Consider the following 16,835-nt stretch of genomic DNA (forward strand, 5'->3'; position numbering starts at 1 on the left):
CTCACTGGGGGCGGGGGGGAAGTGGTAGTGGCTGTCATGCTAATACAGCTTTTTGGAAAACTTTTCTACTTGGTAATTGTTACTGTAAAAAAAAAAAATAACTTCTAATGTGTGCAAAATCTGTTAAAAGCTGGTATAGAGTGAAGGATAAGGGCACATCCCTTTCCTAAGGGAAGTACTTACGTAAGAAGTGTGTGTACTTTTTATGTAATTTTTAATTAGTTTTCAAAGTACTCTGTAAATGTAAGAACATATTTTGCTGTTAGTTTAAAATACTGCTTTTGAGAACCAACTTTGAAATGGTGAAAAGAAAAAGCTGTAGATGGTACAGTGTTCATCTAACACATGGTCACTGATTTCAGGGAAGTTCCGTTTTGTGTGAAGGATAGGTTCAGTTGCATGCCGTGTGATGTTTGTAATCTCAGTTGGCTTAGAGTTTATTCTTTTTAGAGTCTCAGCAACAGCAACTAAATATCTGTGCAGTGCTTTTGTCAGAACATGACAGTAATATTTTGTAAATACTCCTGGTAAATTGCTACTGTTACCTTGATAAAGAATTAAAAATACGCTTTTATTTCAGGGTATTGGATTGTATTTCAGATCAAATACAGAAGCATCATGGGTATTTTCTATTCTGAGGAATAGAAAAGGAAGCATCTAGTTAAATAAAAGCTGCTACCTGACAAACTTTTTATTTTTCTGTCACTTGATAAAATTGCAACCAACCAAAAAAGTGTTATGTATCTTTGTGTTCCTCTTAAGCGTGACTGTTGAAATATTTAAATCACAAATCCTATTGGAAAGGACACCATTTGAACATAGGTGTCTTTTAAAGATTAAAAAAAATAACCTTTTTTCATTCAAAAGTCCCTGATGTCAGTAGTATGGCACCAAAGTGGCTTAGGGAAATATGTCTAAAAGTAAGCTCTTCTCCCCTGCTCCCCCACCAACCTGCAAAAAATTAGCAGGAGTCAAGTTCTAAAATTTACAGTTTGAGGCTGATCCAGATCGTGAATCCTCTAAAAAAGAAATGGAACACTGTCTTTAATATGCAGCATCCTAGGCGACTTTAAAAGGTTTTGCCAAATCACACAGGTTGTGTCAGAATGTTTTCAGCTTTTTTGTATATATGTGCCATGTTAGCTTCAGTTGTCTGTATTAGCTGGGAAGCTGAAGCTTAATTAACCCTTGGCAAGTGAAAAAGCTTCTCTCTTGGGAAAATTAAGTGCTTTTTTCTCAGTTCACTAGATGTGTTCTGTCACTTACTGGTGGTAGTGGGCCATGTTGTAATTAATTAAGATATTAAAGATAAAAGCACACTTTCTCAGCCTACTCTGCAGTTTATAAACATTTTCAAATTCTTAACAGGCATGGTGACAATGTTAGTTTAGGGAGCAGTAAATAGAACTGACCAAATGGCAGGAAAGGTAATACTAACTTTGTAAAAAAAAAAGAATGTAATTGTACTAATTCAGCAAGCCGTTCACCTTCTCTTGATCACAAGTTTTATTTAATTTATAGCACATCATTACTTACAAATTAACACCAGTGTGTATACCAGTTTATTACAGGACTCGTTAGTATCATGCCAGGATGGTCAGGAGCTAGTGGGATTCTGTGGTAGGCAAGAGTTCAGAGGGGGATATGCACAGGAATTACAGAGGCTTTACTTAGTACTTGCTGTGGAGACAGTGTTGTGCAAGAAGGGTGCATTAATATAAGTAGTCCTCAGATCGTTTTGATTATTGTAGTTGGCTATTGGTGTATTCATACTGTAGGGACAAATTGAATATAATCCAAACGTGTGCATTGTGTATATAAAAACAGCCAACTCAAAAATGATTTAGCTTTTTTGTCTGTCTCTTGGTTTCTGAGAGTGTACTAACTTGCATTTTCTTTTTTCAGTTATGGTGACTAGAAGAAGGCAGTGCAGCAGTGGATATGCATTGGAAAATCGAAGGATAACGAAATGCAACTGATACAGCTTGGCTTTTGAGTGCAGTGTTACCCAGTATTTGTTTTAGAGGGTTGTGTCATCATTCAGGAATTGCCTTTGAAAGTAGCATTACTAATCTCTTGGATATAAAAAAAAATCTCAGGTGGAACTCAGTTGCTGTCTGCCATAGCTAACGTCTTCCAAGAGTCAAGAGTGAGCTTTTTTTTTTTTTTAGTCTCAGTATACATGCATCAGTAGGTTCTGCAGCAGAAGAACACTCGGGGGGTTGCCCTTTACATAGGGTGCTCTCCATTTATGCTGAAAAAAAGAGCAAGTTATATAAAAGTGAGTTGTAATCCTCTAAAATACAGAGGTCTAAATTGTCACAAATTCTTCTTTACCAAGAAACCATGAAAAGTTTTACTGTGTTCTTACATTAACAGTTTTATAATCCTCCAGGCCTTCTGGATGAGAGGAAGGAAGTGTTGATGTACTGAGGCAATATTAGTGATAAATCCCCAGAATAATTGGTGGGTTTGTATGTACTGGCTTCTTGCAAAACTCGAGACAGCACTGCATCTCTTGCAGCAAGATGCTTTCTTCAAAACTTTGCCTTGGTTTTGATGCATTTTTGTCTTACGTGTATGATGACGTGCCAGTGTGTGAGAGAGGAATCCTCAGGCACCAGTATTTCACGTAGAAAACTAACTTCAGATTGACTGAAGTACTTAAACAGTCATGGCTAGTGAAGTTTATATTGACTTCTGTGGTATACATAAACTGATCTCATTTAAACAGCTAACGGTCAGTTTATAATGAGGAGCTAAAGAAGAAAAAGCATGCATACCTTGTCCAGGGATTTAAAACTACCTTTGGGTTTTGGGATAAGAATATCAGTTTAAACTTCCATTATGGACTGCAGATTCTAGGAGTAAGTCTGCCTGTATGTAGCGGATGGGTAGAATTGCAGTATTTCCCAGGGCGAATAAATTTACTGTTAAAAAAAGCATTATGGGTTTTGGTTTTGTTTTTTTTTTTAAATGAAAATAAAATACCTGTTACTCAGCAACACTTGCATGGTAGAAAAGATTACGAGTGTTACGTGTTGATGGATGTTTATTGTTACAAAGTGGTCTCAGAGAGTGTATCTTCTGCCAGAAAGAATAATGCGCTGTAATATTAAGAGACTCCTTTTTCAGCAGTAGCTTTATGGTCTGGGTACTGCTGTTTAGGCTAAAACAGATCACCGTAACTAAAACATAATGCCAACATACGAGCTATCATACGAAAAAAGATTGATACCTGCCTAAAATGCTAAATAACGAGAATGTACCGCCAACGTGAATTAGCTCATGCGCTGACTCCAATGTCATCATTGAAAGTCACTAGTTTAAATGTAAGGCATGGTAGATTCTGCAGCAGGAAAATACTCCAGTGTTGTTCTTTGTATTGGGCGTTTTCCCTCTATGCTGAAAAAACAAGCAAGTTAGGTGACAGTGAGTGACTTTGAGGAGAATCGCTCTAGAATGTTTTCCGAACGTCTGAATGCTGTGCTTAACTTGCTCCTGTTGCCATGCTGTTACTGATGTATGTGCCATCAGAGTCCTCTGCGAATTGGGCATAAACCACTGCCCCCTCCCTTCTTTTTAAATAATACTGTGCTATGTAGTCATTGCTGGTGCAAATCAGGCTGCAAATAAAAGTGTATTTGTAACGTGGGGATGGAGGTTGGCTCTGCAAGAGATGATTGACAATTCATTTGATTTCTCCCTGTCAGTAAATAACCAAAGGAAGTCTTTCCCAAAGACCAGACCAGAAGCTGTTCCTTGCTTGGTGGCTATACCTTTATACCCTGGGTTTGCCACAGAATTCATTTTAGTGTAGGGGTGGGTGAACAACCCGGAGCATTTTTAGATGGGTCCTTTCTGAAAGATGTAAGGTTGGCCTTGAGGTGGCTAATCAGGAATGCCTTAAATTTCGGGGCTTTCTGAATATGCATAGGTCTCCAGGTCTTTCAAGCAGTTGGTAAGTGTTCAAGATGTGGGAAGTATATTCATTTAATTGTAGTTGCAACCATTAACATCTGCTTAGCTGCAACAGCTGCACGTGAAATAGTCGTGAAACTAAACCTGCCTACCGACACAAGAAAAGGTTTGCTTTAGAGGAGGGAGTGGGTGACTTACTCTTCTGTGTTCAGGTTTATAACAGTTTAATGAATCAGGTGTGTCATTTTCCCTGTGTTGAAATATTTCTCTTGCTCTTTACATCAGAAACTGGTATGTTCTGATGAGATGACTGAAGTGGATGTCTTCCATACACAAATGATTGTCCCCAGTAGATGAATGAGCATTACCAGTTGTCTTGCCTACTACAGATTTGGAAAAAGGACAAGCAAGCTACGAAAAGCGGAGACTGCAAGTACGCACTTCTACAAAATAGTGCTCATGAGAACTGGAAAAAGAAAAAAAAAAACCTTAAAGTTCTTGTAATTAGTCATAAATTTGAAATGTTTTGCACACATATGGATAGTTGTAGATGTACTTCACCAGATGGCAATGAGTTGTGTGATTTAGTTTCAGCCGGCTTTGTCGTTCGCACTGGCTGCAGCTATGTGTTACTAGTATTTCCACACAGCAGAGAGCTGGAACTCATCCCCGTGTCCTCATAAAGGTCAAAAGTCTTGTCTAACCCTAAAAGGGCAATTCTGATTTCTTACTGGTGGCTGTTAAAAATGATCCTTACGCAGGTCCCAGTACCAGTCATAAGACCTGGAAAGTGGAGACACAAACCCATGCATATTATATTGTATATAATTTATCCTTTTGCTGTTCTGCTTCTCCCTACCCTTTAAATTACCAGCCTAAGGAGTCTGGGAGTGCTGATGGCTTGAAAACAGTTGCTTCAAGTAACAGGGTTAGGAATTGGCTCAGAATATTGTCACTGAGAAATTCTGGTCTCTAGGATAATTTGTTCCTGTTGTATTGCTTCAGTCCATGATGCTCCAACTTCTCTGGCATCACAAACGGAGAATTGCTTCATTTTCCATCTGTTCTGGTGAAAGGACAGTTAAAAAGGAGAAGAAAATGGCAAGATGACTGGACTTTTCTAAACTGATACGATGAATAATGATGGTTAATACTATCCCAGAGCAGGGTGAAAGACTAATACTACTCCATAAAATGGATCCTGCAGAGCTGGTGGAAAAGGACATTTTAATACGACAAGTAAAATAGTTGGAAAGTTTCATTCTTAGCTTTGGATAGCTTAAATTTATGAACTTTTCAAAGTTATCCAGATGTTTGTTTTGAGAGATTATCATCTTCCAAAAAAAGCATTTTTGATTATATGTGCACTTCCTTTATAAAATAGTTGGGAAAAACCATTTTTTTTTCTACATAAAATGCATGATCAGAATTTATTTGCAAAAATCAGATCTTAAAAATGGAAAACTACTATAAAAGGCAATTCTAGTAACTAGGTTTGCCCCATAAAGTTAAATGTTTATTTAAAGTTAGTGTGATGTTTCCCCAAAAAAGTTAAATGCTTATTTAGTGTGACGTTTCCCCCCAATCGTCTTCACTGTGAAATTTTAATGCTGCAAATACCTCATCATTTACAGTACTGCAGACAAATTTACATTTACTTCTTTGGGCAATAGCCACCAGTTAAGACCAATTTTACCAGATGCTAGCATGCCAGCTGGCACACGGAGGAAGTCGCTAGGTAAGATCTTTTTGGTGGAAAAAGTATCCACATAAATACATCTATTTTCAATAATGTTGAAAATGTGTAGTTAAAGATCCGCTTTCACTGTCTTTCTTTAACAGAGTGCTAGAAACTATTTTATTTTTAAAAAAAATTCTTACCTTAGAGTAACAGTACTTCTGGTGCCTAAGATTTGGTGAATTTCTGTGCTGAGAGAAAAAAAAAAAAAGTAGTTTCACACTTGAGCTCTGCAAGCAGCAGCAGAGGCAGGAAGATGTAATCACGGATGTGGGTTCCAGCAAGCTGCTGCACAGGAGAACTGCGCTGGCGGCAGAACTCTCCGCGATGAATCCAGAAGAGCAAATTGTAACGTGGCTTATTTCATTAGGAGTTTTAAATTCCCCTAAGAAAATAGTAGATGATCCGGAGGAGTTCCTGAAAACTTCTCTGAAAGATGGAACTGTGCTTTGTAAACTCATTAATCGGCTTCTTCCGGGATCTGCAGAAAAGGTAACTCTCTAAGACGTATTTTGCTAGCCTGAAACAGAGCACAACTCAGTAAAATACTGCCCTGGTCATCTTGAGATATGTTTTCCTTTGGTAAATAAGGTGAGCAAGGAGTATCGGAGAGATGAATGTTTTACATTTCAGTTACTAGTTGTATCTAATTGAGCGCAAATTGTAGCTTTAGTTCTTTGATTTTGTCTCTACATCCAGAAGAAACCCCAAAAGGTTGCAGTTGGCCGAGTTACGCGCGTTCGTTCAGTGGCAGGAAATACCGGGCCTACCAGGGATCAAAATATCTTGGTTTTGAATAGAAGGATATGCAGTTTGTATTTATGTAAATATCATTAATTACAACTGTAAATATATTCACTCTTTCAGAACTCTTACTGTAAAATATTTTGTTAGTCAGGAAATACACTAGAGAAGCAGATTGGGTTAGGAATAAATAATCAACCTTGCATCCATGCCATTTTGAACTGTCCCAAGGCCAGCAAATCCATGGTACTGAAGCCATTTAAGCCACGTGAGTACCTCCTATTACAATTTTATGAGGCATATATTCGGACAGTCCAAAAGCGTGATAAGTAACTGCAGGAGAAAAAAAGGGAAGGAGTCCAATGAGAGATAGGAAATGGCAACACAGAAGAGAAGCTGTTTGATTAAGGAAAAAAAACAAACCAGGTTCTCCACCCTGTAAAACAGGAGCCTTTATTTATTATGCAAAAATCAGTTTTGCTAGCTCCTTATCTTTTGCTTATATGTGATGGTTGGGGGCAGTGCATTCTTAAAGGTCATCCATTTCCCACTGTCACTTAGGGCACTGTCATATGTTGACATTCAAAACAAGATGCCGACCATTGCGATGTATGCATCACTTCCTCCAGTGGCTCTTTCTTCCTGCTTCGACAGCTTGCCTGCCACCCCCATCCGCCCCCTTAAGAAGCTTCCCTAATTCAGTATAAAACGCACATGTCAATATTCATGCGGGCCTTCTGAACAGAGGCTATGTGGAAGGTAATGCAATGATCTCAGTGGATTTTCTTTCTTTAGTATTGCCTGGAGCCTAAAAATGAAGCTGATTGCATCAGTAATATTCAAGAGTTCTTGAAAGGCTGTGCACTCCTTAAAGTGGAGGTAAGTCAACTTGGATCCTTTCTTTTATCGTTGTAACATGCTCGTTTAATCAGCCTTCTGAAAGGAAGCCAGAAACCAGAGGGACGAAATCGGTAGTCATTCCTCATCTTTTGTATTAATAACATAAATTAGAGCATGGGTAATTTAATATTCTGTCTGGAGAATTTGGAAAGGGAGTGTATTGACTGTGAGCTTAACAGATTCCTTCTCGTCTTTTGAGACAAACCTAAATGGTCAGGTAGAAATACGTGCAGCAATAACAGGAGGTCTGTCTAAACGGAGTTAAGCAGCGTGGACCTGTTTACATTTTTTTTTTCATTATTAGAGAGAAGGGATGGCAGGTTTTAGCCTTGCTTTAATATGAAAGTGAAATATTCTTAATACTGCAGTATTTTTTATTCCCTTGCAACTGTTGCGTGACATTCTGCCGAACACATAATATTAAATTGATCCTTACACATAAAAATAATCCTAATGAAGACAAAAGACACCGTTTCAGTGGCTATTCCTGATCCTATTTATATGCTGAGTCTTATGCTTAAGCATAGCTCATATTTGCAAGATCAGAGTCTAAATGAATACTTAAAGAGTTCAGCTAATTTTGCCATCACATTTTTTACTCAGTGCATATGGATTTAAAATGTAAAGACCTTTGTATCACACTTAAATTCCTACAGTAAAAAAGAAACCTGTAACTAAAAGCCATCACTGTCTCGTTTGAAATATGCTCAACATTGTGGAAAACAATATATTCTGAAGACAAATTCTGTCAGAAGCAGGGACAGCATCCTTGGGCATTACACAGAATATTCATGCACCACAGTGAGCAAAGTCCAACCCATGGTAGCTCTGTTCCTGCGCTTTTCCTTTGAAGGTCTAAACAAGCAAAGAGCCTTTTTTCTCTTCAGAGCTTTTTAGCTAACCAGCATGAAAATTTGCTCATTCCAGAACTGTTTCAGTAGCCTGTTGTTTCCCAGTAATGCATTTCTCGGCGCCTGCTGCAGCAGCCCAGTTTCAAGAGCAGATATATATAGAATCACTGAAGGCCTATCACATCAGAAATCAGTTGTTGCCAGTCTTCTGGTACCAGCCATGTGATTTCCTCCATTTTTCAGAGACTTTATTTTTCTATTTGAAAACTAATCATAATGGTTGCAGTGGAAAATATAAAAAAAAATAGGAGTCTTAAACAGCTAAAAGACAGGACAAGAGAACAGTCCGCAACTGTTGCGCTCTAACATCTCAGAGTTTTGAAAGCCAGTTCCGCAATGTTGCAGTCACACTCCACAATTTTCAGATACTAGGAACTAGCAACATTGTGTGTCCAGCTCCAGGTGGTGTGCTGATCCTCTCTGTGCCTTTTCTTCCCTGGTTTTAATTTAAGAAAAGGTTTCTGACTTCTTTTTTCTTCTGATTTATAACTTCCTTAATCTTTGAAATATTCTGACCCTTCAGTAACTTCCATAGTGTTCACGTGGTTGCCCCTATCTTGGTTGCTGTGAAAGGAGACCTCAAAAGCCGAATAAAAGCTCAAATCTCTCATGCTCGAGTTTAAATTTTGCAGCGAAATGAAAATGATTTCTTCTAATTTTTTCCCCAAATATTAAGTCATATTAGAATGCCAAGGGAAGACAGGAATTCTGCTTCTTCCTGGCTCCTCCCTGTAGCCTCAGGCAGAGGAACGCTTGAGGTAGGACAGCTGAGATGGTGGGCAAGACATGGCACAAGTCAGAGTGCTTATGCTTCCCTCTGGCTCTTCTCCCATATTGCCAGCTTTTCTGAGTGCTCTGAAGGCAAAGCCAGAGGAGACGTGAAAACCCTCTGCCATCTGTTCCTTCTAAATGCTGCCCTGTTTGGACCCTCTTGGCAAAGAGACTCTAAGAAGCATACCGATAGGTGGTCCTCCCTCGTGTCTGATGCTTAGTTTGCCTTGGGAAAGGCCACTGCCCTTCAGAGGGGGTTTCTCTGCAGCACATTTACTCTGAAAGCACATTTGGAGCATCAGAACAGGCAGGGAACCTTCTGGTTCCAAGATCTGTCAGCAAGGAAGTTGCAGTGATCTGGTGTTATGTCTAAGGAAGATGAGCATAGGATGGAAAATCTGTTCTGCTCCAGTAACCTAGCTTGAGAAAGGAGTAACATCAGGAAAGCTGTTGGCTTAATAGGTTTGAATTCCCTGACTGCCATCCTGCTGCTTACTCAGACTTTGGATTTGACAATAAAGCCCTAGCGGTTCTGTCAAATTCTGCCCTTCACCAAGTGCCACAGAGAACTCTTGTTCCTTAGATATGAAGAAGTAGCCTGGGACTGGATCTGAGCCACTTCTCCTGTTTTGAGACTGACAAGTGCATGTTAAGGTCAGAGATTCTGTTCCTGTTGCAGATGTGAGCAAAAGAGGATGTTCTGAGGAAATTCAGAGCTCAGAACTTCTACTCTGGATACTGACTCGTACGAAAGGCCTCATCCTGGGAAATCTCAAGCATGAGAAACTTCATACGTGACATTAGCATCCCATTCTAGCACCCCATGCCTTCATCGTACTTTGCCAAAGCAGTGGCTAACCTCATACTATGCCTTAAATTTTTGTTTCGCCGTAGATGTTTGTATAGCTGCCATTTGGAGCTGAATACATCACTGAGCATTGCTAGCGTGCAGGGAAGGTGACCAGTGTGGAAGGTAGGGTTTCCAACAGCATTCGGTTGAAACCCAAGTCCCAGCTTCCACTGAACGGATACTGCTTGCCAATCTCTTCCAGTGGGAGGGCATGCGAAGAGGTTACTCCTGCAGAGCTACACATACGCACTTCCCTCCTACCCTTCTTCTTTGTTGTCCTGGTAACTCAATCTTAGGAAGTGGAAGAGAGACACAGCAAGGCAAACAGCACCTTCTCCCATTTTACAGGAACAGTGAAAGACTTGGACGTAGTGGAAGGGAAGGAGAAGGACACTCTGTGACCTTCCTGCTTTGAGGCGGCTCCGTTAAGTTGCAGCAGCTCTACAGGCTGGTGGTGTGAGCCAAAAGAGTCCATCTCATTGCAGGGTATGAAAAACCAAACTCTTCCTTAGCTTCAGCCCAGGAGTGAAGCCTGCAAAGATTTGCTGTTTTGAATGTGTTAGTCCTAAAAAAGAAGGCAAGCAGGGGAATGAACACCTAACTAGACAACTGCTGTAATTAGGTGAAACAATGAGACTGTGTCTAAAATTTCCTGACTGCTTTTCAGTGCTAGAATTTGATCCAAGCCATAAGAACGTCTATCAGCCCAGCTCTGCTGAGACAGAGGGCTGGGCAGAGGACGTGGGCACCTCTTTGGAGCTTAACTGTCCTTAGGGGATTCCTTGGTGGTTTGGACTGAGGAACAGCGCGGGTAGCCTGGTTGTGCTTCATTTACACTGTGGCTTCAACCTCTGAGCTGTGTGTATGACCCAAGATCTGGTCCAGCGAGTGCGTATTGCTAAGGCAGTGGCAGCTGGATGCAAGCGGGTTGAGGTGGGAAGTGGAAGGCAAGAGGCTCAGGCCCAGTGGGCAAGTGGAGTCTAGTTTACAAGATGCAGGGAAAAGATCATGAGGAAAGAGAAAAATCAGGTAGAAAGGTCCTGGCCTAGCCTGTTCTTGAGGGCACAAATGGGAACTGTTGGTCTTTGCTTTTGCTGTTGACACCGCTGTACGTATAATAACAGCAGCTCAATAGCGGAGCATCATTTACTGCTGAAGAAGCACAAGACCTTCATTCAGCAGCAGCATTTTATTGCTAATACGACCACAAAACTTCTGGCAAGGGGCTGAATTTTGTGAACTAAGAACAGTATCTGCAAGATAAATCAATAGCTGGATTAAACCTGACTGTCCAGAACGACCATAGGGCATGCAGCGTGTCGTTGCCATCGCGGGCAGAACTGAAGCTATTTCTGCAGTTGGAGGTGCAACATTCACCCATCTGTTTGTACTTGGATGCAGGTCTTGGGAAGGCAGATGAAAAATCATCACCCCCTTGGCTCCCCGTCCATATGCTCCCAAAGCCTGCTTTGCTTTAGCTGCCCTCCTGGTTTCCTAGCTGGGTACTGTCTAAAGCGAAAGCTCCAGCCCAGCACCGACCAGTGCAAGCCCTAGGGAATGGGTATGTCTGAATTCAGAGTGACCCAGTGTCCCAGAGACCTCCGGCCCGCAGGTGTGCGGGGTGTCTCCGACACCCCTGTGTCCCCGCGTGGGGTTGGGACCCACAGCCGGGCTTCCCCCGGGGTGTCAGTACAGCGCTTCGTTCCCTTTCCGCGCCGCAGCCTGCTGTTGCACTGAAGTGCCCGGGGATTTTCACGCTCCCCGCAGGAGAGCGTTCCCCAGACAGACGGGCAGACGCAGCAGAGGCGCCGCGCTCGCCACGGCGAGGACATGCTGTCTCTGAGAGTTCACTGCCTCGACGGAGCTGTGCCTCATCTGCAGGCCCTTCTGCAGCGTTTCTCGTCAGTGGTGCAAAAACACTGTAGTTACCATTTCAATAGCCTGGATTTTCCTTCCTTTCTTTTCCTATCCTTCCCCCCTCATTTTTCCTGTTCTTTTTCCTTTCCTTCTTTCCTTTTCCTTGCTTCTTTTCATTGCCTCTTTTCCTTTTCCTTGCTTCTTTTCTTTGCCTCTTTTCCTTTTCTTTGCCTCTTCTCTTTGCCTCTTTTCCTTGCCTCTTTTCCTTTTCCTTGCCTCTTTTCCTTTTCCTTGCCTCTTTTCCTTGCCTCTTTTCCTTGCCTCTTTTCCTTTTCCTTGCTTCTTTTCTTTGCCTCTTTTCCTTTTCTTTGCCTCTTTTCTTTGCCTCTTTTCCTGGCCTCTTTGCCTCTTTTCCTTTTCTTGGTCTCTTTTCCTTGCCCCTTTTCCTTGCCTTTTCCTTTCCTCTTCCCTTTCCTCTTCCCCCTTCCCCCTCTTTCCTGATTTACTTTTTCCCTTTCCCTTCCCTTTTCCCTTCCCCTGGCCTTTCTCTTCTTCCCTTTCCCACCTCCCTTTCCCCTTTGCTCTCCCTCCCTCCCGCCCGCGGCCGGCGGAGGGAGCTGCGGTCGCACCTCCCGCCCGCGTCCCGCAGCCGGCGGCGGGGCGGAGCGGGGCGGCGGCGCCGCCTGTCACTTCCCCTTCCCCTTCCTCCCCTTCCCTTCCCTTCCCCGGCCGCGATCCGGCTCCGGGTCAGAGCCGCAGCGGCCGCCCCGCGGCCCGCAGCACCGCCCGCCGCCGCCATGCCCCGGGGCTGCGCGCCCGCCCGCCCGCCGCCGTGAGTACCGCGGGCACCGGCACCGGGCCGGCCCCGCCGCCGGGCCCCGCCTCGCCTCGCCGGCGTCCCCGTCCTCCGGCAGCCCCGCCGGTGTCACCGGGTGGTCCCCGCGGGTTTCCCAGCCGGTCCTCGGGGGTGTCGCCAGGCAGCACCGCGGCTGTTACCGCACCGGGCAGCTCCCGCGGGTCTCCCCGCCGAGCTCGCCAGAGGCGGAGCGCGGCTCGTTGCTGCCCAGAAGGCAAATCTGCTACGGGGGGGGGGGAAGCGCGGCGGCACCGGAGCTGAGCGGACCGGTTCCCTCTCCTCCCCCGGGGCCGGCTCTGCGGCTGGGCAAGGCGCTCCCCGGCCGCCTGCCTGGCTCCGGCCGGCCGCTTCCCGCCGAGGCGGCGGTGCCTGGCTGCCGCTGGAGGCAGGGGCACGGCCGGAGGGCGCAGCCAGCGCCGGCATCGCTGGCGGTCGCAGCGGGCGTGGGACCGTCTGGCTCCTGCCCTCGTCCTCGGGTTTGGATGAAGGGTCGCGGTCGCGCCGAGCGTTGGGCTTTGCAGCCAGCTTGAGGTTTGCCGGGGTTTTGTCTAACTGTGGAAATAGTTTGTGCAGATAAAACAGCTCGGGCTCGAAACACAACCCGGCTTCCCCTAACTTTTCTGCACCTCCCATCCCTGTACTGGGATTTTGGGTGCTGCTGACTTGCTAGACGCACCTGGGTTTGATTTTTCGTCCTTCTGGAAAAGCTGGGTGCTCTTCTGGTCACTGCCCTGCCAGCAGCGGCCCCTCCTCGCCTGCTCGCTGTCTTTCGGAGGAGCACTGGCGGTGCAGCAGTGCGGGTTTTCTCTCTCCCAGTCAGAGCAGCTGGAGCGTTTCACCAAGGGGAGCTGCAGTCTGTGACTCTGAAAGTCAGAAAAGCATTTTAATGGAGATCTTCAGATGACAGCCATAGATTTAAGCAGGGTTTTGCTTACGTCCACCTGATCTTCTATGAGCTAAGAGTGAAAAAGCCTTTCCCTTCTCTGTTTTTCTTCTAGCTTTGCAGCTTGTCTTTTAGTTAGGAATGGAATTATGAATGGATTGTGCTGGAAAAAGTAATTTGTAGCTCATAGATGAGGACTTTGCTGTATGATGAATTTATTCTGGAACAAGCTGCAGAGTATGTTTACATTACAGTAGCTGATCCAGAAGAGTTTTCCACATAGCCGTTGTTCCACAGTAGCTATTCCAAACAATTTCTCCATGAAGAAAAGTCTTAAAAGTTATTGCTTGCTTTTGTGCTAGAATTTTTTGCATATCCCTCCCACTACCATTTTCCTCTGGACTTTGTCAGTCTGATGGCTCTGAGCTTACAGCATTATTCTGTGCATTGAAGGATCAGGGATGTATTTTACTGTTTTGGTCCTTTAAAAAAAAAAAAAAAGATGCCATTCATTCAAGGCAGGACTTGTTTTTCTGGACTTACTGAAGTGGAAGAAAAAGGGTATGACTGAGAAAATGATGCACCAGAGAGATGCATGCAAACACCCCAGCCTCGCTGTTTAGTTTCTTCTTCTGCTTGGCCGGAGGGTGAAGGTGCGTTACTGTAACGTTGCAGCCTCCAGCGGCTGCCAACAGGGTCAGCGCACGCCCGGGCTCTCCGTTACCATCTCCCTTTCCACGGAGACGCTAACGTCGCTGCTCAGGGCTGGAGGCGATGCTCAGATAGCACCGGCTGCAATTGCAAGGCAGGAAAACTAGTTCACGCACCAGTTGGCAGAGGGGATGGGGTCCGCGTGGTCCAAAGGAACAAACCCGAACGAACGCAGGCGATAGATCAGCTTGGAAAGAGCCTGAGGTAGGTGGGGATGTCCCCAAAATGTGCAGAGTAGTAGATGCAATCGGAGCTACTGATTTTAATATTTGTAATGATGGCAGGCTGTTCCTGCTCTGAGTGTGGATTAAATTTCTTTAGGGTAAACCCTTCCTCCCAGTATTGAGTGGCTGAGTCAGTTTTTAAATATATTCTCAACAAAAAGCAGCCTTTGTACTGCCCGTGTTGGATTTTGTTGCTGTATTGATGTGTCTGTTGAAAGGAAGAGATGCCGCGAGCATCCAGGGCTGCGGAAGAGGCCAGTCTCCTTCCTATTTGAAATATGCCAAGCGTATTCAAGGAGCTATATGTGGAAAACAAGAAAGGGCCATTTTAAAGGGCACTACTACCCTAAGGGTAATTATGGCTCGTGTACTTATTTAGCAGGATACACTCTTTAGTGCATTGGAAGTGTTTGTAAGTAGGTGGTGTCTGCCAGGAGAGCTTTAAAATCGTCTTTCCTGTTCATTGGATTTGTGGATCTGTGGTCTCCATCTGCAAGAAAACGTGTATTTGGGGATTAGCAGATGGTGCCTTGGTGGTACCAATAACGGGGTTTTTTTGTATCGCTTATCTTTGCTTCATTAATGGTAGGATTTGTACAGTCTGTATGAACTTGAGGGCATTTCTCTGGTGTTAGAGGGGATTGCAGTGTTTTGGAAACTCAAATTGACCCTCATTCTGCTGGTGGTGATTTCTGATGGGCTGGGTGTACAAGGTACAGGTTACCAGTCATAGGAAATAAGTCCTTGCTAACTATGTATATCTGTTTTGCTGTTGAGGTTTAGCAATACAAAATTCTTTAGAGTGGAATTTTTGCACATAAAATAACTGGTTTTGGCTTCATGTAAAAAAAAAAGTAAATGTATTATATATGCCATATTGCAATAGCAGAAAATTCTGTGTGTTTGTTTCTTCTGCTGTGGAAAATATGTGTGTGTATATATACATATATATGTACAGCCTCAATCTCTTCAGCTTTCGATAACAAAAATAGCAGCAAAATCTTTCCTTCCCTCAAGGCAAGCAATAACCTTCTCCGTGGTTTTCTGAGGAGTCCCTTGCATGCAGGCAGCACCGATTTCTTCTTTCCCTGTCCCCAGTGTTACGCTCCAAATGCTGGTGGGTCCTCCTGCCCTTCCCACGCCGCCTGCCACCGGCGGCCCAGGAATTCACTCTAAAGGAAAGCGGATTTGTCAGCCCTGAATAAACACCCTACTCCTGCAGAGGCGTACGGGCTACTTAATCCTCACTGTCACCCTCTACGTGGGCTGCTTGGATGGCCGGAGTGAGATGTTTCGGGCTCAACTGACCAAGTTCCTCTTTCGCAGGTGTTTGATCCACATGATTTGTACACGGGAGAACAGTTCTCCAAGGTCCTGAGTACATTAACAGCTGTAAATAAAGCTACTGAAGGTAAGAAAAAAAGGGGGTTTTCTGTCATCTTTTCAAATTCTGTCTCGTATGTGTGCTGGGATGGGTGGTGGTTTTTTTTTTTTGGTAATTGCTAGTTTATGATGATTTCTGGAGGTTTGGCAAATTGTGCTGCCAGCACCGATGCCTGGTGCTGGACGGTGGAATCGACATTTCAGGCTTCTACCAACCCCAGGTTTAGATGTGGCATTTCAGAGTTGCTGTCCGCACTTTGCAGAGCTTGATTATCGCTTTACGCTAAGGCACCTCTGCTCAGTTTTGGCAGTACTGAGGGACCTCAAATTAGGTCATTGTAAAGGAGCCTCGATGTAAATGAGCACGCACCTCCCAAAATGCAAATGTCAGATTTTAAAGAGTGTGTTTTAAAGCCGAAGAGAAAAACAGATCCATCTGCATAATATCTTTACTGAATGTCAAAACAAACGTTGTTGCCAGATGCTCAGTCAATTGTATTGATGTTTCCGTCTCTCCCCTCCCTGGGTCCATGGAGTAGGCTCCCGGATTTGGGAATCAAGCTGATGGTTTGTCCTGCCTCCCTGGGTGCAGGAGCGGGCTGCTGAAGCAGAGCAAATCAGCTCCTCTTGTTTCCCTCCCAAATATGCAGCCGTTCCCTGCGGGTTTCTTTAAACTGATGTTCAGGCACATAGGCTGTGAAAGGAGAAGTTCAGCGGGGAGGATGATGACAGCATGGTGCTCCGGGGAGGAGTGAGAGGACCAGGGTCCCTTTGCTGAGGAGCAGGTCTGTGCTGAGCTGGAAAGGGTTTGCAGGGTGGAAAGCATTTGCGGTCCCCTGTCATGCAAGTGGATTTGCATAGAGAGTCCTGCACACCCACCAAAGTCCAGCACCAGGAGGAGAGTTTAATTTCCCTGTTGCAGATTACATTTTAGGCGATTAAGAGGAGAAAAATTCAAAACCCAAACCCACGATTTTCCTTTCATGGGAGGGTTTTTCTGTTGACTTACTGCGTTTTGCCTAGATCTGGTTTGCGGTGGTTTTCTCTGTTGTTTCATTTCTCTTTCAACTGAGTTTTTGCTTTTGG

At 44.1% G+C, this 16,835-nt stretch overlaps 1 protein-coding gene across 8 annotated transcripts in view; it reads left to right on the forward strand.

The window, feature by feature from the left end:
* ARHGEF6 (Rac/Cdc42 guanine nucleotide exchange factor 6) overlaps window positions 1-16,835 on the forward strand; it is a 47,832-nt gene that overhangs the window by 673 nt on the left and 30,324 nt on the right. For 2 of the 8 annotated variants that reach the window (XM_082323552.1, XM_082323554.1), the window contains exons 1-4: window positions 2,098-2,149; window positions 4,207-6,151; window positions 7,199-7,282; window positions 15,693-15,777. In XM_082323552.1, the coding sequence (XP_082179678.1) occupies window positions 5,987-6,151; window positions 7,199-7,282; window positions 15,693-15,777 (334 nt within the window). In that variant the 5' untranslated portion in view covers window positions 2,098-2,149; window positions 4,207-5,986. Of the gene's footprint in view, window positions 1-2,097; window positions 2,150-4,206; window positions 6,152-7,198; window positions 7,283-12,430; window positions 12,525-15,692; window positions 15,778-16,513; window positions 16,535-16,835 lie in introns of those variants that run through there. The other 6 variants (XM_082323548.1, XM_082323550.1, XM_082323551.1 and 3 more) reach the window with 6 other exon arrangements.

The sequence above is a fragment of the Platalea leucorodia genome (genome assembly GCF_965183815.1).
Source record: "Platalea leucorodia genome assembly, chromosome: 10".
In the NCBI taxonomy this organism is placed as follows: Eukaryota; Metazoa; Chordata; class Aves; order Pelecaniformes; family Threskiornithidae; genus Platalea; species Platalea leucorodia.